Source organism: Myxocyprinus asiaticus, chromosome 18 (genome assembly GCF_019703515.2).
Source record: "Myxocyprinus asiaticus isolate MX2 ecotype Aquarium Trade chromosome 18, UBuf_Myxa_2, whole genome shotgun sequence".
NCBI lineage: Eukaryota > Metazoa > Chordata > Actinopteri > Cypriniformes > Catostomidae > Myxocyprinus > Myxocyprinus asiaticus.
This window is the reverse complement of record NC_059361.1, coordinates 26,642,009-26,665,013: the sequence shown is the minus strand read 5'-3', so window position 1 is coordinate 26,665,013 and position 23,005 is coordinate 26,642,009. Positions and strand designations below refer to the sequence as shown.

The 23,005-nt window shown below is 40.5% G+C and overlaps 1 protein-coding gene across 1 annotated transcript in view; it reads right to left on the bottom strand.

Annotated features, from left to right (window-relative positions):
• LOC127456512 (lon protease homolog 2, peroxisomal-like) overlaps window positions 1–22,560 on the bottom strand; it is a 49,517-nt gene extending 26,957 nt beyond the window's left edge. Inside the window, 8 exon segments of the mRNA XM_051725042.1 lie at window positions 749–890; window positions 9,284–9,542; window positions 12,079–12,173; window positions 15,422–15,585; window positions 15,672–15,794; window positions 18,926–19,057; window positions 19,835–20,069; window positions 22,242–22,560. Coding sequence (XP_051581002.1) covers window positions 749–890; window positions 9,284–9,542; window positions 12,079–12,173; window positions 15,422–15,585; window positions 15,672–15,794; window positions 18,926–19,057; window positions 19,835–20,069; window positions 22,242–22,474 — 1,383 coding nt within the window. The 5' untranslated portion in view covers window positions 22,475–22,560.
• Window positions 22,561–23,005: the final 445 nt, after the last annotated feature.

The following is a 23,005-nucleotide window of genomic DNA, read 5'->3' as shown; positions in this document are numbered from 1 at the left end:
CATATCACTCTTCAAGATTAACATCTCTTCAATGACATGGGCCCATGCTGTAGCTAATCTACAAACTTGATGCTGGCAAACTTGCCACAGTCATGCAGTCTGATTGAACTTAAAGGGGTAATGACATGTCCCTTGAGGTTCACTTATAACATTAGTAAAGATTTTTGCAAAAAACAAAACATATATTGTCATATATTTGTCATTTACAGTATATGTCATATATTTGTAAAACATTAGCATTTTCCACCCTGCTTCTCCTTTAAGACTTGACAGTATGTTTACTGTTCTGCACCACTGTTATGATTGGCTCTCTGCTCTTGACTAGCCTGCTCTCTACTTGCCATTTCACTGCACATAGCTACTGGGTGGGTTACAGGAGTGATTACAGGTAAAGCAGGCATTGATGTGTTGTTGTGGAGGCAGTCAGATGCAAATGTCTACCACAGAGTGACATCACAATGTGGAGGAAGAAGAGAACGAGTCGTTTTGGCAGCTTGGTTTCAACAAATGCTCTTTTTGCAGTGAGGAAGTTTTGAGTTCTGAAACTTACAGTAGTTTTTAATAGTACAATGACCTCTTATATGTCAAAAGATGACCCTTTTAAGTGTGCTATATTTTTTTCAAACTAATCAGACTTAAACATCCCATAGACTTACATTTACGTACTGTATCATCTATCCATCCATCCAGCCATCCATCCATCCATAGGCAGGTTGCAGTACTGTTATTTGTATATAGTTTCTCTCACCTCCAGCAGGGTGGCGGCAGGGTCTCCCTGCAGGCTCTTGCCCAGTTTATCCACCTCGTCCAGTAAAAAGACAGGGTTGTTTACACCAACAGTCTTTAGTCCATTTATAATGCGGCCAGGCATGCTACCCACGTACGTGCGTCTGAGGACAGAGACAGATGGAGAAAAATTAAAAGTGGGAGAGGGGAAAAAAGGAGAGATTAAAGAGGAAGAATGTACAACAAAGGAGCAAGGTAAGATCTGTATCAGATCAAATGCGAAAATGAAAAAGAAACATGAAAAGGGTAGACTAAAATCAGACAAACAAGATACATGTGAAGCATTTTATTTTTATTTTTTCATTTGGGGTTCCAGTAACTCACAAAGAGATGAGCTGTGAGTCATCCAAAGGTTTTAGATACAATCGCTGTCTTTCCATAAGAGCTGCTCCAACTAGCTTTGTGGTCTGGGCGCAACCAAAATGTTCTGCATTCAGTTATAAATAAAAAAAAAAAAAACATTTTCTTATACCTCAATTGGACTCGTTTATTAAATAACTTTGTATAATCTGTGAACATTCAAGGAGACTTTCTGGTGTTATGGAAGTCGCCATCTTTGACTTTTACAGTACTTTAGTCAATTTGACTATGGTTACAACCATTATTGACAGCTATTGCAAGAATAAAAAAAGGGGATTGATTTCAGCTGCTCGTTCCTACTAAAATTATTCGATCCGCTCCAGTATGCAGCTGTATGAACAGGACAATTAGGGAGTCACACCTGTTAGTAAATACGCTTGTCAATTCCAAACACTGACTGTGTGAACAAATCCAGTAAGTTCAAAATACTTTTGAAGACCTCCTCACAAAGAGTTGAGAACACTAAAACAAGATCACTAATAGCATTTACTCCCACTGAGTTGGCACAGGATACGAAGACTGAGTTGTGCCCTAATAACAGTCATTAGGGGCTGTAACATTTCCATTTTACCTTTAACACTCTACTGTAGTAAAGTAATGCACACTCTTTTAAAGAGGCAAGTAATAAAGAGACAAAGGCAGTGAGTGTGTGGGAAAAGTCTATTAGTGCCGTTTATCCTTAGGATACATTTTTCGTGAGTGTGAGTTTGTTAGAGCTTTGATGTTAACCAATCAGAAAAGTCTGAGACCTGCCTAGGCCTGCAGGGTGCTGTGATGTGCAACTTCTAGTTTCTATAGTGACAGAAGTGAAGTGTCAGAGGGAACATCAAAGACAACATCACGTTGCAGGTCAAGGTTTAAAGTTTCTCCCTTTATTGAAGGCATTACATCATGTCTCTTTGGTGGCCTCATCATAGTCTGAAACCTCAGCCTGGCCCATCTGACCACATTTGCATCACCAGATGCTTCACATGTTGGTTAAGACTCACTATTTAATGGCAAAGAAATGTTTATATTAAGAAATGGTTATATTGAGCCTCAAATTTCTGAATGATTAGTCATAACCTAACACCAGGGTAAATAACAGTTACATCAGGGTTAGGTCACAAAAAGCAATACAATGGGGAACTAAATTACATGAGAAAGATGGCAAAATAACTTTGTTATAACAAAAAATAATTTTTCAAAATAACAATTGTTCAAAACTGTATACCATATAATCCTGCCTACAAACGTTTGACTATCAGCATAAAGTATGGTCCACTTAACAGTTTATTCTAGTGAAGAACCATCTACTTAAACAGGAAGGGACTATCTGACTGACACGTAAAGATAAAAACCACAGTTCAATTTGTTTTAAAGAACCCATATTATGCTAATTTACAGGTTCATGATTTTATTTTGGGGGTCTACTAGAATGTTTACATGCTTTAATGTTCAAAAAACACATTATTTTTCTCATACTGTACATTGCTGCAATGCCTATATTCATCCTCTGCTCAAACGCTCTGATTTAGCTCCTGTCTCTTTAAAGCCCCCCCTTTCAGAAAAGCCCAGAGTGTTCCGATTGGTCAGCTGGCCCAGTCTGTTGTGATTGGTCAACCGCGTGTCGGAACTGTAACGCCCCTTACCATAACTGAGTTTCAGGCTTCCTTAACAGCTGTAAACACAATTGTAACAATGGTAACAGTAGCATCGGTTTTTGCCGTACCAGTTTGAGTCCGAGTCCGATAATGAAAGTTTGGAAAAACAAGCTGATCGACCCGAACCACCTTTGCAAGCACGACTTGAGCAGGATATTTCACAGTGGTAAGTTTGAATTTTATAGCTTTCTGGAGGTCACGTGACGCCATGCAAGAAGCAGACATGTGAACGACGAGATCTGCGCACTTTGCTAAATGTTTAATTATTCTCATGTTATAATCTGGTAAAATTCGATACACCCAGTTACACATTTGCTCTTTGAGGTAAAACATGGCGAAGAAGTCAAAATCATCGGGCTCTGGAGACATTAAAAGACACTTACGTGTTCAGGATGAAAGCCCCGACAGGCCTACAGACCGGAGACTCGATTTGGATGGCGCGGCGGGCGAGGAGATCCAGCGTCATTTGTCCAACATATCAGTGATGCTGACGAAGGTTCTTGCTGACTTGGAGGATCTCGCTGTAATACGGCGATCGATTATGGCAATGGAAATAAAATTCTCTGAGTTAGTTACAAGAGTGTCAGATGCTGAGAAATGAATCAATTATTTTGAGTCTTTGGAGAGGGAATTATCCGCTAATCCGCCTGCGACCAAAGTTGATCTGGAATGTATTCTTGAAAAGCTTGAAGATCTTGAGAATAGAAGCTGCTGGAATAACGTCAGAATTGTTGGAATTTCTGAGCATGAGGGCAGAGATATGGTGAAATTCCTAGAAGAGCTCTTCCCGAGTCTGCTCGACATAACAGGCCACAAGCTGGAAATTGAGCAAGCTCACAGAGTCCCTGCTCGGAGATCTGCTGAGGGAGACAGGCCCCGATCGATCCTGGCCAAATTTCTGAGGTCATCCGATAAAGATCTCGTGTTGCACCAGGCGAGGAGCAGAGGAAAGCTTTCTTGGAGGAATCATAATATTTTCTTATTCCCGGACTTTGCAAGTTTGACAAGAGAGAAACGTGATCAGTTCAAGGAATGCAAGAATCTCTTGCATCAGCGTGAAATCACTTTTACATTGATGTTCCCGGCCAAACTGAGAATAGAAACGAAGGACGGTCACAAAGTATTTACATGTCCCAATCAGGCAATGTCTTATATAGAATCAATGGGTGAGTAAACCATTGGATGTTTCTCATGTGAGTGGGTCGACTCACTGTACTTACTCTGGCTTTTGAGGAAGCTGGGCGTCATTTTGGTTTCTTTTTGCATTGGCTCCGCCTAGCGGCTGGAGTTTGTTTTGTGAATAACACTTTCCTTAAAGAAACTTTTGCAATGACGGAAGATTACTTTTGCATGGAAGTTCCCGGCCAGTTTGAGAGTGGACACTACGGATGACTGCAAAATATCTACATGCTCACACAAAGGATGTCTTGTATAAAGTTGACGGATTGAGTAAGTCATGGTATATACTTTTATGTGGCCTCCGAATGAATTGACTTGACCATCCGGGGAACCGGGATGTCGGTTTTGTTTCTTTTTGTGTTGGCTCCGCCTAGCGGCTGGAGCTTGTTCCGTTTACAGGACACTGGAATGATTACGTCATCTGCTGAACTCATAACGGCTGGCTCACTGAACATTCGTTTGCCTATCTGTGAAACTGAACGGTTTTATATCAGCTGAAATTTGTTTTGTGGAGGATCACACCTTTAAAACAGTTCTTTGTGTTCATTCTTCCTTTTGGCTGGGGTTTATTTTACAAAGTATTTTCTGTTATGTAATTTTGCTTCACAAAATTGTGCAATCCGATGGCAAAGTTGTCGTGGGGGCTTGTGGGCGTTCATGGACCTTTTGAGTTTAGAGGGATCGTCGCCAGTTGGCGCTCTCGTGCGCGGGGTTAATGCGTACGTTTTTCTTTTTTCTGTTTGTTTTGTTTGGGGGGAATTTCAGGGTTTGTTTGTTTTACTAATGGGGAATGTGGTCTGTATAATTTTGTTTTTGACACACAGTTTTTTTTATTATATCAATATGTCAGTTGTTAATATGAGTGTACTATCTCTCTCCACATGGAATGTGAATGGGTTGGGGCATCCCATAAAAAGAAGGAAGGTTATTTCTTTTCTTAAACGTAAGAAATATGATATAGTATTTCTTCAAGAAACACACCTTTCTCCGCAGGAAGTGGAAAAATTTGGGAAGGTATGGGGTGGGCATGTTTTCTTTAGTGCTGGCTCAATTAAGAGCAAGGGAGTCATTATATTGGTAAATAAACATCTACAATTCAAATGTCTCAAACAGATTAAAGATAAATTAGGAAGAGTAATTATTGTTTTAGCTGAAATTCAGGGGAAAAGGTTGATTTTGGCTAATATTTACGCACCAAATGCTGATGATCAGGGCTTTTTTATAGATCTTGAAGGGATGCTGCAAGCTGCTGGCACCCCTCATGATATAATACTGGGAGGAGACTTTAATCTTTTGATGGATTCAGTCCTTGATCATAGTGAAGCAAAAGTGTGTAAGCCCCCCTTGAGCAACATTGACGCTTCACAGGATGTGTAAAAATCTTGGTCTTACAGATATTTGGAGACTTTTGAACCCATCTGGTAGGGACTATACATTTTTTTTCATCAGTCCATAAGATTTATTCTAGAATAGATTTTTTTTTTATATCCAAGTCCCTCATTTCATCTGTTGTGGACTGCTTAATCGGAAACATTTTAGTCTCAGATCACGCCCTGGTAAGTTTAGAGGTGGTGCCACATACAGTGAAAAAGAAATATATAGTTGCCGCCTTAATGTGTCCCTTTTGCAAAATCCTGAATTCCAACAAATGTTAAAGACTGAAATCAGTGTTTATATGGAGACCAACTGGTCCTCAGTATCCACTGTGGGCGTGGCTTGGGAGGCACTTAAGGTGGTTCTTAGGGGCCGGATCATACACTATGTCTCATTCACCAAAAAATCCAAAGCACGAGAACTTGTGGAGTTGGAAGGAAATATTAAAAATGCAGAGCTGAAGCGCCATTTGTCATCCGATGGCCTCAGAGAATTGACTCGATTGAAATACAGATATAATACTATACTTATGCTACAGAACTGGCTCCACTTTTGCTAGAAGTTTATACTAAATCATTAAAGAATGGAAAGCTCCCGCTAACCATGACACAAGCCCGGATCAGTCTGATTCTTAAAAAGGACAAAGATCCAAGCGAGTGTAAAAGTTACCGTCCAATTTCCCTGATCCAGTTATATGTAAAAATGTTGTTAAAAATTCTGGCTAATCGAATAAGTAAAGTTATGACATCTCTTATACATATAGATCAGGTGTGGTTTATTCAGGGCCGTAGCTCTTCTGATAACATTAGGCGTCTCATTAAAATCATGTGGTCAGTAGCGAATGAACAATCTCTGGTCGCTGCTATCTCACTTGACGCCGAAAAGGCATTTGATATGGTAGAATGGGATTATCTTTTTAAGGTTTTGGAAATATAAGGGTTCGGGAGAACGTTTAGTGGATGGATTAAGTTACTTTATAGACACCCAGTAGCGGCGGTACAAACAAATGGATTAATTTCAGATTATTTTACTCTGGATAGGGGCACCCGGCAGGGTTGCCCTCTTTCCCCATTATTGTTCTGTCTTGCCCTGGAACCATTAGCAACCGCGATAAGAAAGGAGGATGATTTTCCAGGGGTGGTGGCGGAAGGTATGGCGGATAAACTCTTGCTTTACGCAGATGATATTTTATTATTTGTCTCTGACCCCAGTAGATCTATGCCTTGCCTCCACAGAATTATTAATTCCTTTTCCAAATTCTCAGGATACAAAGTCAACTGGTCTAAATCCGAAGCTTTGGCTTTGACAGCATACTATCCAGTAACAGCCTTCCAGCCAGGCGCCTTCCAGTGGCCCAAACAGGGCATTAAGTATTTGGGCATTTTATTCCCAACATATTTGTTAATATTGAGTTAATTTTGACCCTTTAATAAAAAGGTTTTCGAGCGATGTAGACAGGTGGGCTTCATTACATTTATCGATGACTGGGAAGGTTAATGTTATTAAGATGAACTGTATTCCAAAATTCAACTACTTGCTACAGTCTCTCCCGGTAAATGTCCCCCTCTCTTATTTCAAGCAATTTGAGAGCATAGCGAAGTCTTTCATTTGGAGTGGTAAGCGCCCTAGACTACATTTCAATAAGTTACATAGGCCAATTGACAAAGGGGGGCTAGGCCTACCCAAGATTTTGTTTTATTATTATGCATTTGGTCTCAGACATTTGGCTCATTGGTTGCTTCCACCTGAAAGAGCCCCTCCCTGGTTCTGCATTGAACAAGAACTTCTTGCCCCTATTTTGCCATTGCAAAGCCTTAGCGGATAGCGGCCGTACCATTACAGCTTGTAATTATATAATTATATAAGACTCTTGAGATCGATCATTTTGTTACACAGTTTTAGGTAAAAGCGGCCCAAAGCTAATTAGTAAACCCTTACCAAAACAATAATGTTATATAGCAAGAGGCCTACATCAGTGCACTGGGTGTAAACCGTAGCTGCAACACAAATCGCAGCATTTGAACTCTCGGTAGCAGATAAATCCACAAATAATCAAGCCTACTTACAGGTTGTGATCCTGAAGCACCAGATTGTCCCAACAAAATGGGAACTGCACCATCTTTCAGGAGTAACCATCTTGAAAATCCAGCATTGGTTGTGGTTGTACTGCTGAGGAATACTGGTAAAAAAAAATTTTAACCACTGATTCTTCAATTCGTCTGCCTTTGGAAGTCCAAACAAAGAGGTTTTGCTTTCGCAGTGAAGAAAACAACATCTTTTCGACATGGCGACAACACTAACCCAACTCATCCTGGCAGGTGGGCCAAAGTAGCCCTTAGCTACACATTATGCAAATGTGTTACATAGTGATGTAGATACTTTACGGAAGAAATGGCTGCAAACTGACTACAAACCAGCCGTTTCGTGTAGTTCTTGAGCAGTGTTGTCTGTGGGAAAGCATAACTCCCTTTTGCATGGACTTTGTGCTTTGTGCTTTTACATGCACAAACAGCTATGTTACACACTAAAGGAAAGGTAAAATACCAAAAAGCATAATAAGGGCTCTTTAACATAGGATTTCAGGGCAGGATTTTTTTAAACAGTTCACACAACAATATTATGCCAGCATGGAAAAACTCACTTTATATAATGGCGCAGCAGTATCTGCCCACGATCTGTTCAGAAAGAAATTCACAAAAAATTGTGTAGACTTTGTAATTAGAATTTAAACCTGTCCAAAAGTAATAAGTACTGATTATTTAACAGACATAACTCAAAAAGTGGAATATATAATTTTACTACTTTATTTGCTACTATGTGCCTAGAAAAAAATTCTGAGTATTTTTCAAAGATTTGACACAACTTTGGCAAATCCTCAAAAGTGCTAATTGTGGGCCTAGGTAGCTGAGCGAGTAAAGACGCTGACTACCACCCCTGGAGTCGCGAGTTCGAATCCAGGGCATGCTGACCAAATTGGCCCGGTTGCTAGGGAGGGTAGAGTCACATGGGGAAACCTCCTCGTGGTCGCTATAATGTGGTTCACTCTCGGTGGGGCATGTGGTGAGGGCGTGTGGTGAGTTGTGCGTGGATGCGGTATGCGGTAACGCACTCAACAAGCCACGTGATAAGATGCACGGATTGATGGTCTCAGACGCGGAGGCAACTGAGAGTCATCCTCCCCCACCCAGAATGCGGCGAGACACTACGCCACCACGAGGACTTAAAGCACATTGGGAACTGGGCATTCCAAATTGGGGAGAAAAAGGGAGAAAAAAAAAAAAAAAAGAAGAAGAAGAAAAAAAAAGTGCTAATTGTGGTAACCCAGTACCTTATACACACAACTTTGTTTCCAGGCGGTGCACCCCAACTCCCAGTTTCATAAAGAAAGCCAATAGAGCGCATCAGTGCCTGTACATTTTTTTTTTCTTAAGAGTTGTAACCATAAACCAAACCAATCAGCTCCGAGGTGAATCACAACATTGCAAACTTTGATTTGACCGAACAAACTACAATCCAATGAAGCTTTGCAAATTAGGTAATCAACTGAAAAACTATAGAAAAATATAAAACTATTAGGGATGCACGATATATCGGCAGCCATATCAGTATTGGCTGATAAATGTGATTTTTTTAAAGTTATCGTTATCAATCCGATAAGAAAATTAGGCAGATATATATTATGGGTGAATCCTTCCAGCTGAAAAATAGGGAAAAATAGCCTCGGACCTCAAACCACGAGACCAAAATCGATCTGCATTTCAACCATAGGGCCAACAGCCCTGCAGCGTTGCCCTAAAACCCACCCTTAATACACCACCCTGGTGCCAACATCCCACACCCCACCCATTTCACAAGCAAGAGGAAAGCTCAAGTTGAGAAATTAGTCTCTGGAGACTAGCTAGCCCTCGAAATGAATTATCTTTTGTTGTTTGAACTCTCACCTGTGGCCACGGATGTCTGACTGATCACAGACTCCTCCCAAGGCGATGCGGTGGAACTCTCGACCCAGTGTGCGGGCGATGGAACGTCCAACGCTGGTCTTTCCCATTCCAGGAGGTCCCACGAAACACAGGATGGGCCCCTTAAGAGAGCTTTTGAGCTGTCGCACAGCCAGATACTCCAGCACTCTCCTCTTCAGCTTCTCCATGGCATAGTGGTCATTATCTAAGAGCAACCGTGCCGCACTGATGTTCAGGCGATCTGATCAGAGAAAGATCCTAAAGAGTTAACATAATGTAGAAATAATCTCTCATAATATGGAGTTAACATTCCATTTCTGGAAGATTTCTAGGTGGTTGCTTATTTGCCCAAGTCACAAAAGCCCACCCCCAAATCTTATATGATATTCTGGGGTTCCTCTTACAATACAGGTCTGTGGGATGTTTTCACCCATTTAATTGTTTCTTTGTTCAAGCACCACTAATAAATTGTGTATGCATACACCATTTACCAAAAAGTAAAAATAAAAAAAAAGTGGGTTACTTTTATTATACTAATTCATTTTATTTTCATTTACTGATCTTTTTGAAACTTTACACGAGTAATATCACGGTGTAGCCCGCTGTTGCCGCACACATGTTGTAAAGATTTTGAATGGAATGTGAGTATTTTATCAGAGACATATGCATCTCCACCACCTCATATAACCATACCTCATAAAGTAAACTTAAACTTGGCACAGAATGTTTTTTATGGTTCTCACAAATCATGGAATGTCTATTCTCCATTTACATCCCAGTATAACAGACCTCTCTATTACCAGACTCTATCAAGCGCTGATCGTCAGTTCTCAAAATCAGTTTTCCTCTAATGCTGTCCCACCCTTAAGCGCTGAGCTCAAAATACTGTGCTAGTGTACTTCACATACATGAGACTTTCCCAGCAGAATTCTAGCCTCAAGGTCTGTTACACATATAGCAAGGGAAATACAGAGGTATGCATGCCATTCTATGCATGTGTGTGTATTCAATCACATGTTTGTGTGAGTCTAAGCTCTTCATGGAAAGTCAGAGATCCTCTTTCCAGGAGACTTTTAACCATAGGACAGTAAGGAATGCATACACTTCTGTCTATGTGTGTGAATGTGTGTCATTAAATAGGTAAAACAAAATGATTTAGCTATGCACATGGAAATTATAAGAACATGAATGAATTGAAGGTATGTTTAATACTTCTTAACATATGGTCAAACACTCAAGCTGTGCTTGGCCAGGTAATGTACTCTGCTTGAGTTTTCAGAGTGCCCCATGTGGTCATGGAGAACATGACAAGAATTAAACATGTAAACAACTCCAATTCTCCCTCTTCTGGTGGCCAAACTCAATGCAGGCATTTACTTGACATAATGGACTGGAACGGGCATATTTATCTACACTTAAAAATAAATATTACATTTGATATAAAAAGTTTTTTTTTTTTTTATTTAATCAGTTTACAAACATTTTACCTGCAATTAAAATTGTTCTAGATGGAAAAAGTGTAAATAATAACAAAATTCACACATATACGGCCTTTTCTAGAAAATTACCTGAAATTTTCAGTTTAGAGGTCATTTGTAAACATGACCCATTCAAAAATACAAGTCAATTTAGTTCTGGCTATTTCCCTGAATGAGAAGTTGTAACATTACCTGAAAAGTTCAGTTTGATGCTATGTGTTTTGAGTCGTAAGATTAATGGTTTGAGCATGTATGAGGTCAGGACGTGCTGACGTAAAGCCCTGTACACACATGCAGTGACTTCCAGCGACAAAGCGACTAGATCTCATTCATTTTCAATGAGAGATGACGACTTCCAGCAAGCGACAGTGACCTCTTGCGACTAGATGTGGGTGTGGTGAGGGACATGACAAAGAGAAAAGTTTAACTTTATGCAAATGAGGAGTGACTTTTGACAGCCACAACCAATAGGAGATAAGAAGTGTCAGTGGAGCACACGTCATCCATCTCCTAGTCCTAGTCGAGTGCAGTCAACACAGAGAAGTTAAAGTTTCTGTGAGTGTTTACACTGTTCAGTATGATTTGTCTGTAATGATTTGTCCTAACCATGGCTATAATAAAAATGATGCGTGGAAAAGAAACTGTCGGCAGTCTGAGTGAGTTTAATTCATACATAGATAGATCGTTCATTTAGCTAATGATATGATGCAATGAGCACAGCTGCAGTTAATATTAAAAACTCTCCCCTGCAGAATGTGCATGTTTAGAGACAAGAAAACTGATTCTTTATCAAAACAGAATGACGTTTTTAGAAATTGTTGGCAGTATGAGTGAGTTTGATATTTAATACATTGAGTCATTGTGTTAATGATTTAATGCACTGAGCACTGCTGTAGTTCATATAATACCACTCTCCACTACAGAATGTTCATTTTTAGCAACAAAAAGACGAATTCCTTGTCGCATCTGAGTGATATCTTTTTTACTGGCAATATATCTCATCTGTGATCATATTTTCAAAAGATATGACCAGACGTGAAGTCCACCAATAACGTTAGAGCAACAACAGCTGGAACGCCCACTGGCAACTTAACAAAAGAGAGACTAGCAACATCAAGCGATAAAGTCGTTGCATGTGTGTACGGAGCTTAAAACAGAGAGGATTCAGTTACTCTGGAGTCAAAAATATGTAATCAATTTGGACAGATAGTGAAATTATTCCATTAAGTCTGAGGATATAAAAATATTATTTCATATCATTTGAAGGTACCAGTGTTATGTTAATAAAATCTTCCTTACCTGTGGTATTCTTGCTCCAGGGCAGCTCCACCATCATCTCCAGGTAGTTGCGGGTGAGGGAGTACTCTGGCATGGACTGCGGCATCTTTTTTAGTCTATATTAAAGGTCACATACAGTCATTACAAATCACAAGTCAACATCTATGTACACCACACAAGAGCTGTTACTGACAAACAGAATACGTAAATGGTTACAATGAAATGTACATTGAAAAGTCAAGTCAAATCAGGTCAAAATTATTTGTATAGCACTTTTCCCAATACATATTGCGTAAAACAGGAAATAGTGCCTTAAAACTTAAGTGAAAAAACTACCTAAGATAAGGACTCTGCCTCTGGGAGCCACATATTTAAAGAAACCAAATATTAACTAATCAAATAATATGTGCAATAATAATTGCATGTTTATTTTAATAAATTACTAATTACAAAGTAACAAACCCAGTCCAGCATTCCTCACTGTCGGCATATACAGGTGCATCTCAATAAATTAGAATGTCGTGGAAAAGTTCATTTATTTCAGTAATTCAACTCAAATTGTGAAACTCGTGTATTAAATAAATTCAATGCACACAGACTGAAGTAGTTTAAGTCTTTGGTTCTTTTAATTGTGATGATTTTGGCTCACATTTAACAAAAACCCACCAATTCACTATCTCAAAAAATTAGAACATGGTGACATGCCAATCAGATAATCAACTCAAAACACCTGCAAAGGTTTCCTGAGCCTTCAAAATGGTCTCTCTGTTTGGTTCACTAGGCTACACAATCATGGGGAAGACTGCTGATCTGACAGTTGTCCAGAAGACAATCATTGACACCCTTCACAAGGAGGGTAAGCCAAAAACATTAATTGCCAAAGAAGCTGGCTGTTCACAGAGTGCTGTATCCAAGCATGTTAACAGAAAGTTGAGTGGAAGGAAAAAGTGTGGAAGAAAAAGATGCACAACCAACCGAGAGAACTGCAGCCTTATGAGGATTGTCAAGCAAAATCAATTCAAGAATTTGGGTGAACTTCACAAGGAATGGACTGAGGCTGGGGTCAAGGCATCAAGAGCCACCACACACAGACGTGTCAAGGAATTTGGCTAAGAGTTGTCGTATTCCTCTTGTTAAGCCACTCCTGAACCACAGACAACGTCAGAGGCGTCTTACCTGGGCTAAGGAGTAGAAGAACTGGACTGTTGCCCAGTGGTCCAAAGTCCTCTTTTCAGATGAGAGCAAGTTTTGTATTTCATTTGGAAACCAAGGTCCTAGAGTCTGGAGGAAGGGTGGAGAAGCTCATAGCCCAAGTTGCTTGAAGTCCAGTGTTAAGTTTCCACAGTCTGTGATGATTTGGGGTGCAATGTCATCTGCTGGTGTTGGTCCATTGTGTTTTTTGAAAACCAAAGTCACTGCACCCATTTACCAAGAAATTTTGGAGCACTTCATGCTTCCTTCTGCTGACCAGCTTTTTAAAGATGCTGATTTTATTTTCCAGCAGGATTTGGCACCTGCCCACACTGCCAAAAGCACCAAAAGTTGGTTAAATGACCATGGTGTCGGTGTGCTTGACTGGCCAGCAAATTCACCAGACCTGAACCCCATAGAGAATCTATGGGGTATTGTCAAGAGGAAAATGAGAAACAAGAGACCAAAAAATGCAGATGAGCTGAAGGCCACTGTCAAAGAAACCTGGGCTTCCATACCACCTCAGCAGTGCCACAAACTGATCACCTCCATGCCACGCCGAATTGAGGCAGTAATTAAAGCAAAAGGAGCCCCTACCAAGTATTGAGTACATATACAGTAAATGAACATACTTTCCAGAAGGCCAACAATTCACTAAAACATTTTTTTTTTATTGGTCTTATGATGTATTCTAATTTTTTGAGATAGTGAATTGGTGGGTTTTTGTTAAATGTGAGCCAAAATCATCACAATTAAAAGAACCAAAGACTTAAACTACTTCAGTCTGTGTGCATTGAATTTATTTAATACACGAGTTTCACAATTTGAGTTGAATTACTGAAATAAATGAACTTTTCCACGACATTCTAATTTATTGAGATGCACCTGTAGTTGGACGCATATAGTTATGTTTAAACTCTACTCTTTAGACAGTGGGTGAACATGAAATGAGGTTTCCTCCAAAATGACCACTATTTGCACATTTCTATTGATAGAAGGATTAAAGTTTGACTTAAGTTTGCTGATGATACGACGGTGGTAGGCCTGATCACTGACAATGATGAATCAGCCTATAGAGAGGAGGTGCACACTCTGACACGCTGGTGTCAGGAGCACAACCTCTCCCTCAACGTCAGTAAGACCAAGGAGCTTGTGGTGGACTTCAGGAGAAAAGACAGAGAACACAGCCCCATCACCATCAATGAAGCACCGGTGGAGAGAGTCAGCAGCTTCAAGTTCCTCGGTGTCCACATCACTGAGGAGCTCACATGGTCCGTCCACACTGAGGCCGTTGTGATGAAGGCTCACCAGCACCTCTTCTTCCTGAGACAGCTGAGGAAGTTTGGAATGGACCACCACATCCTCACACGGTTCTACACCAGCACTGTAGAGAGCATCCTGACTGGCTGCATCACTGCCTGGTACAGCAATGGTACCGCCCTCAACCGCAAAGCCCTGCAAAGTGTGGTGCGAACTGGCAGACACATCTTTGGAGGTGAGCTTCCCTCCCTCCAGGACATCTATACCAGGAGGTGTGTGAAAAAAGCTCGGAGGATCATTAGAGACTCCAGCCACCCGAGCCATGGGCTGCTCTCACTGCTACCATCAGGCAGGTGGTACTGGATATTTTATATATTCATTTCGAGGGCTAGCTAGGTGGTACTTCATGACAGCTTCTTCCCCCAAGCAGCTAGACTTTTGAACTCTTGATCTCTCACGATCAATATACATCAGCACTGCACTTTATTAATCTTAATATCTCACACTGGACTGTCATAAATTGTATTCTCTCCTAACAACACACTGGCAATGATCAGCTGACAGCCTGAATGTCAATACAGTACAATACAACATACTGGATATTTTATATATTCTATTTTTATTGTATACTGTGTATTCTATATTGTATGTGTATTCTATATTGTGTGTATTGTATACTGTACATTGTATATTATTACTGTATATTGTGTTGTGTGTAATTATGTGTATATTAGATTTTAAATTGTGTTGTGTAAATCTGATGTTTATTGTAAATTGGTATATGTCTCATCACTGTCATGACTGCTATGTTGCTCGGAACTGCACCCAAGACTTTCACCCACTGTTGCACTTGTGTATATGGTTGAGTGACAATAAAGTGATTTGATTTGATTTGATAAAGGATAATACACACCGTCTGAGCTCTTTGTGAAACACGTACAGTGCTGACTCTGGCATCGCTGCAGCCTTAACCTTCCTCTCCAGCAAAGCCATATCATCACCATCCTTATCCTCACCCTCATCCTCCAGTGAGAACTGACGGCCTGGGAACACTCCACCTTTACGGATGGCCTGCAACTAAGAGAAAGAGGAAGAACTGCGGGTTGGACCAGAAAGTTGTGGAGAAGGGTGAGGGTAGAAGTTAAAAACGTTTTAAGGCTTACTCTCTTGTCATCGCCAGGTCTGAGTTTGCGGGTCTTCTGCAACAGTTTGAGCCCCTCAATTTGTCTTGTGAGCTGCGACAGAGCCTTCTTAAACCGCTCCTCTAAGTCTACTGCATCCAACACCTGTCAAAAACAACATTCGTTTTAAAACATAACGGTACAGATGACCTGCAATGTGACATGCTATTCTCTATCTAAAACAATTATTATCAGTAATTTGATTATTCTTTTATAATTATCATGCCTCCAGCTTTAACCTTGTGGGACCCCTCGTACACATGCGTGGACATTGTATTTGGGTTTCGCTATACGCATTTAATTTAAACTGACTAATCTCAGTTCAGGAGACTCTGTGCTGTCAGTAAAGGGTTAAACATTCAACGCACCGAGTCATGTGACAAAACAACATGGTGCAGATCGCAGCGGAGTTTGTCTTTGGGAGAAACGCCAACAAAACTACACTATATTGCCAAATGTATTCGCTCACCCATCCAAATAATTGAATTCAGGTGTTCCAATCACTTCCATGGCCACAGGTGTATAAAATGAAGCACCTAGGCATGCAGACTGCTTCTACAAACATTTGTGAAAGAATGGGCCGCTCTCAGGAGCTCAGTGAATTCCAGCGTGGTACTGTGATAGGATGCCACCTGTGCAACAAGTCCAGTTGTGAAATTTCCTCGCTACTAAATATTCCACAGTCAACTGTCAGTGGTATTATAACAAAGTGGAAGCGATTGGGAATGACAGCAACTCAGCCACGAAGTGGTAGGCCACGTAAAATGACAGAGCGGGGTCAGCGGATGCTGAGGCGCATAGTGCGCAGAGGTCGCCAACTTTCTGCAGAGTCAATCGCTACAGACCTCCAAAGTTCATGTAGCCTTCAGATTAGCTCAAGAACAGTGCGTAGAGAGCTTCATGGAATGGGTTTCCATGGCCGAGCAGCTGCATCCAAGCCATACATCACCAAGTGCAATGCAAAGCGTCGGATGCAGTGGTGTAAAGCACGCCGCCACTGGACTCTAGAGCAGTGGAGATGCATTCTCTGGAGTGACGAATCACGCTTCTCCATCTGGCAATCTGATGGACGAGTCTGGGTTTGGCGGTTGCCAGGAGAACGGTACTTGTCTGACTGCATTGTGCCAACTGTGAAGTTTGGTGGAGGGGGGATTATGGTGTGCGGTTGTTTTTCAGGAGCTGGGCTTGGCCCCTTAGTTCCAGTGAAAGGAACTCTGAATGCTTCAGCATACCAAGAGATTTTGGACAATTCCATGCTCCCAACTTTGTGGGAACAGTTTGGGGGTGGCCCCTTCCTGTTCCAACATGACTGCGCACCAGTGCACAAAGCAAGGTCCATAAAGACATGGATGAGCGAGTTTGGTGTGGAAGAACTTGACTGGCCTGCACAGAATCCTGACCTCAACCCGATAGAGCACCTTTGGGATGAATTAGAGCGAAGACTGCGAGCCAGGCCTTCTCGTCCAACATCAGTGTCTGACCTCACAAATGCGCTTCTGGAAGAATGGTAAAAAATTCCCATAAACACACTCCTAAACATTGTGGAAAGCCTACCCAGAAGAGTTGAAGCTGTTATAGCTGCAAAGGGTGGGCCGACGTCATATTAAACCCTATGGATTAAGAATGGGATGTCACTTAAGTTCATATGCGTCTAAAGGCAGATGAGCGAATACTTTTGGCAATATAGTGTATATCTGGTAAGAAAAATTACGTTTTTACATTGAAACCTGTTTGATTCAAAAGATTAGCATCTCTAGTTTCATCCGATATTCCATTTTTTAAATTTGAGCGATATATCACGAAACGACACGCTACTAAACACAATGTACACTAATGTGTACTTTAGTGCATTTTTCAATAAGAAATCTTTTTTACTGGGGCCTGGGTAGCTGAGCAAGCAAAGACGCTGACTACCACCTCTGGAATTGCAAGATTGAATCCAGGGTGTGCCGAGCGACTCAAGTAAGGCTTCCAAAGCAACCAATTGGCCCAGTTGCTAGGGAGGGTAGAGTCACATGGGCTACCTTCCTCGTGGTGGTTATAAGGTGGTTCTCACTCTCTGTGGGGCACGTGGTAAGTTGTGCGTGGATGCCGCAGTGAATAGCGTGAGACTCCACACACGCTAGGTCTTTGCGGTAACACGCTCAGCAAGCCACGTGACAAGATGCGCGGGCTGGCTGTCTCAGAAACGGAGGCAACTGAGATTCATACTCCGCCATCTGGATCGAGGCGAGTCACTGCGCCACCACAAGGAATTAGAGCGTATTGGGAATTGGGCATGCCAAATTTGGGAGAAAAGGGAATAAAAAATTAAAAGAAATCTTATATTTACTGTGCATTATCACACTGAGAATCAATGGGTTCATCCAAAAGCTGAAAAATGTTGCTTTCAGAGGCTTTATATGGAGTTAGAATGAAAATAAGTTGCATTTCGAACTGTTCTGAGAGAAGTGCAGACAGAAAGCACACTGGAGGTTAAGTCATTCACTAAATAGGTTGCAAAGGAGCATCCTATATCTATCTATGCAACTAAGTGCATTCAATCCAAACATCCTATCAAAAGTTCAGTTTCAGAATGCAGATGATGTTTGAACCACTCAACATGTTTGGCAAACATGGGACAATGGCAATCAGTGCTTAGATTCAGAATTTATAGTGTCTATTTTTATTTTAACATGATTGGCAGTGATCAGATGATGCTGGCCATTTCTTTAAATCCAAATTAATTATGCTAATTTCTGATGTAACGTCTGTAACGTCTGAAAAACATGAATAACCAACACTCCTGGAAACATAATAAACAATTTGATAAAAAAAAAAAAACTAATCTGACTTTATAGCTTTTTTGCATGTTTACTAGGTGTTACTAGTTACAAATCAAAAAGGGAAATGGAAAATACACACAGATTATGGCCTCATATTAAATTGACAGTTATACAGTATATGTACCGGTACTTTTAAAATTATTTGTTACATTGCAGCACCATTTGCAATAAACTATTGCAGTCATAAAAGGTTATAAAAAAGCAAAAGTGAAGAAATGGTGACCTGTCACAACACATTAAATATACACTTTCCCTTTATACATTTACATACATTTCAAAAAAGTTCACTGACATGTTACACATCAATAAACTATATACAGTATGTTATAAAGACAAACTCAATACAGTATGGTTCAAAAAAAAAAAAAAACTTGACTCCAGAACCATGCACAAACCTTATTACTGGTGTACCTGCAGTTTCTCTTTGTTTGAAGTGCGGATCATGGAGGCAAGGACATCAGGCAGTGTTTCTCTAGGCAGACTGTCCAGAAGTCGTCTGAGTTTCGCCACCACAGGTACTGACATGTCCAGCATTCCGACCAGCTGGACAAAGAGAAGCCAGAGGGCACTTAGAATAGGCTGGTTGAAAAGCTGACTGACAATGAAACATCCTGCAGCATTTGGCAACAAATAAAGAGGCTGTATTTCATTCATTCAGTTTTTAAATAATGACTCACTCTACAGATGACTGGGGCCAAAACATTGGCTGCCATTAGCTACATATATACAAAGTGCTGCCTTTATTTAAATAGTATTCTTGAGACGTCCATCCAAAGACATCAATCAAATCCCCAGGTGGGCTATTTAATTGCTAAAAGACAAAGAAGGTATTTGGTAAAAACTCTCAGGCAACCCATGGACTCCGAAAATAAAAAAGATAGATTTTCTAGGAAAACTTTGTAATAACATTCATAAAAAACATTTATATTATTATAATAAATTATTCTTATCATATTTTATAGTCATTCAAATAGTTAGAGATGTCATGAAATTTATGTTTTACATATCTTGTCCCCTGACCCTCAGCTGTACTTTCCAGTACCTTTCCAAAAAAAAAAAAAAAAAGGTTATACACTGTTTACAGAACGCATTTACACAAATATAGGCTACAGCTACAGTCCTCTAACAGCATTAGACAGTTGAATATGAACTCAAACTTTTATGTTGCACAAGCAGCTAGAGGTCAGAGTACAATCTCAATATAAGGCTGTGCTTGTATCAATGTACCACCGAGACATCATACAGAACACAACATCAAAACATAATAAACACAAACAACAACCAGCACATCCCATTACTTGCATGTATCAACTTTCTAACCTGTACAGCAGCCTGACAGAACCTCTGCGACAGCTCCCCCAGCTCTCCATCTCCCTGATCTCCATCTGTGTACTGCTCCAGTTTGTCTAGCTGTTCCACCTCGGCCACTGGGAAAGGTCTCTCCTTCAGCAGATCGGTCACACGGAATCAACACAGGCCAGTAATGAGCAATGTGTAGTGAGGTTTTGGCCAGTTACTGCCCACTACCTGCATTGCCAGTCCAGCTGTGCCAATGCTAAGGAGACAGAATAGATTAATGAAATGAGTCTTGTATTACACAATCAATCTTACCTTGTGACATTCATGTATGTTTTATAGTGATCAACCAAAATTGATTTTTAATGACCGATACCATTGAGTGCTATGAGGAATTTTATCCTATCGGCAATCATAGCCAGCAGCCATATCACCCTGTAGCTCAAGACCAGTTTCCCACTGAAGCTAAGCAGGTTTGAAGGTAAAACTAAGGTTGCTGCTGGAAGAGGTGTTGGGGAGGCCAGCTGGGGGTGCTCACCCTGCAGTCAGTGTGGGTCCTAATGCCCCAGGACAGTGATGGGGACACTATACTGTAAAAAGTCACTGTCCTTTGGATGAGACGTTAAACCGAGGTACTGACTCTCTGTGGTCATTAAAAAAAAACCAAGGCAGAGTAGGGGTGTAACCCTGGTGTCCTGGCCAAATTCCCCCACTGGCCCTTCTCAATCATGGCCTCCTAATTATCCCCATCCATTAATTGGCTCTATGACTCTACTTACCTCCTCACCACCAGTAGCTGGTGTGTGGTGAGTGTACTGGTGCACTATGGCTGCTGTCGCATCATCCAGGTGGATGCTGCAGACTGGTGGAGGTTGAGGAGAGTCCTCTGTTCACTGTGTAAAGTGCTTTGAGTGTAGTGTCTGAAAAAGCACTATATAAATGCAACATTCAGTTCAATTCATTCAATCATAATAGCAGCAGCGGCTCGTGACCGCAGATATAGGTAGGGCAGAAGCCACCTGGCACTACGTTTATGGGCAGATTTATTTCTGCCCCAATGGGTCTCAATAAGTGCTCGTTGCAGTATCATATTTGACCACAGATTTCCATTGGGAAAACAGAGGGGCACTGTGGAGTTCGGGAGGGCAGCAGACTGTCTGCCCCACATGCTTGAATATCTGGATCAAATCCTGTGTAACAGAGCTTTCAGCTACTGTATGACTTAAAAATAGGATAAAACATTTATGCTAGGCCTGTTTCTCAATACATATGTCAGCATTTTGAAAACATTTACAGGCAAACAAATTACATTACTGGCAGTTTATAGTATGGATCTATGTTTTCAAGTGGATGAATATTTAGGCGGGGCTCTGACGGGTGAAATGTCTTAAAATATTCACCAAAACACACCATAGCTAGTATTGTTACTACTGTAAAATCAACATACATTAGTATGGGATTTCCTTCAAACAGTGTAAGAAGCATTCAGTTATGTTGTTTAATTTAATTTCTTAAAGGAATATTCCGGGTTCAATACAAGTTAAGCACAATCTACAGCATTTGTGGCATAATTTTGATTACCACAAAAAATTATTTAGACTCGTCCCTCCTTTTCTTTAAAAGAAGCCAAAACTGGGGTTACAGTGAGGCACTTACAATGAAAGTGAATGGTGCAAATTTTTTAAGGGTTTAAAGACAGAAATGTGAAGCTTATAATTGTATAAAAGCACTAATATTAATTCTTCTGGTAAAACTTGTGTATTATTTGAGCTGTAAAGTTGTTAATATCATCATTTTACAGTTGTTTTAGGGTTTACAGTGTACGTTGTCATGTTAACAAAGTTGTAAAATTGGATATAACTTTACAAAGAAAAGGTTAGTAAGCTATTTTTTTCCCCCCCACAAAAATCGTGTTAACATACATATTGTTTATGTATGTTATAGCTATACTTTTGAAATGGTGAGTATTTTAATGTTTATTTGTTGGCCCCATTCACTTCCATTGTATAAGTGCCTCACTGGAACCCAGAATTTGCTTTTTAAAAGAAAAGGAGGGACGAGTCGTAATTAATTTGTGTGGTAATCAACATTATGCCACAAATGCTGTTGGTTGAGCTGAACTTGTATTTAATCCGGAATATTCCTTTAACAGTGCTAGCTACCAAGTTACCTCAGTTTGTAGTTACAATAACAGTAGAAACGTTGATGTTTTGGTGGAAACTATGACAACGATGGTACATTTTTGAAAGGGGACTCGCTAGACAGAATGTCAGCTGGATTATTATTTCATATGAGCACTTTTAAAGACATAAAGGAAGAGTTGTAGAGCATAATGTCTGCAGTTCAACGAAACCCAATGACAGTTGCATCACACGGGTGTCACTCATTGATCCTATAGCTGGTTTGACCGTCTCTGACAGCACAGACCCACCTGTGTAAGGACGGGAGCTCATCGTTGTCGTGCTCGGGGTCTCTGGTGTTAGGAATAACTCCAATAATGGCGCTTTTGAGCGAGGTCCCCTTCAGCAGTCTGCATTTCACTAACTGCATGTTTCTTGACGTACCGACGCTGATTCGCATTGTCGAGCCGGGCAAAAGTACTCCAGCGTGTGTACACAGCAAAGGCAACCGGCTAGGGATCTGAATATTGCTGCTGGAGGACATTGTGCGGGGTTTGGATAGATGTTTTAGATTAAAATTTGTAATAGTAGTGCACTAAATTGTACGGAACGCCTTCATCGTATAACTGGGGCAAATGAAAACAGGAATCTGAACTATGGAAGGTACAGTAGGACAATATCAGTAGTGCAAACGGAAACGCCTACTTTTATGAAACCACGTGGAATGCATCCAAAGTGGGAAAATGTACACAAATGTCCCCACAAGTTTCTTTGGGGACATTCCGGGAGGTCCTCGATAGGGAAATCTATTAATAAATACATTAAATAATATTTATTAAATTAAACAAAAACAAAAAAATGTTTTATTCAAAAAATTCAGAGGCTAAATCTGACATCCACATTTGGAAAAACTTTCATTAATAATGTGTTTAATTATTATTATTTTAAAAATGTAAACATTTCTTTTAGGTTTATGGTTAGCCTATAGTACTATATTTACAAATATATAAGTTTATGGTATGGCCTCACTTAGCTAAGGTGTGTATGTGTGTGTAAGCAAGGGTGTAGATTTGGC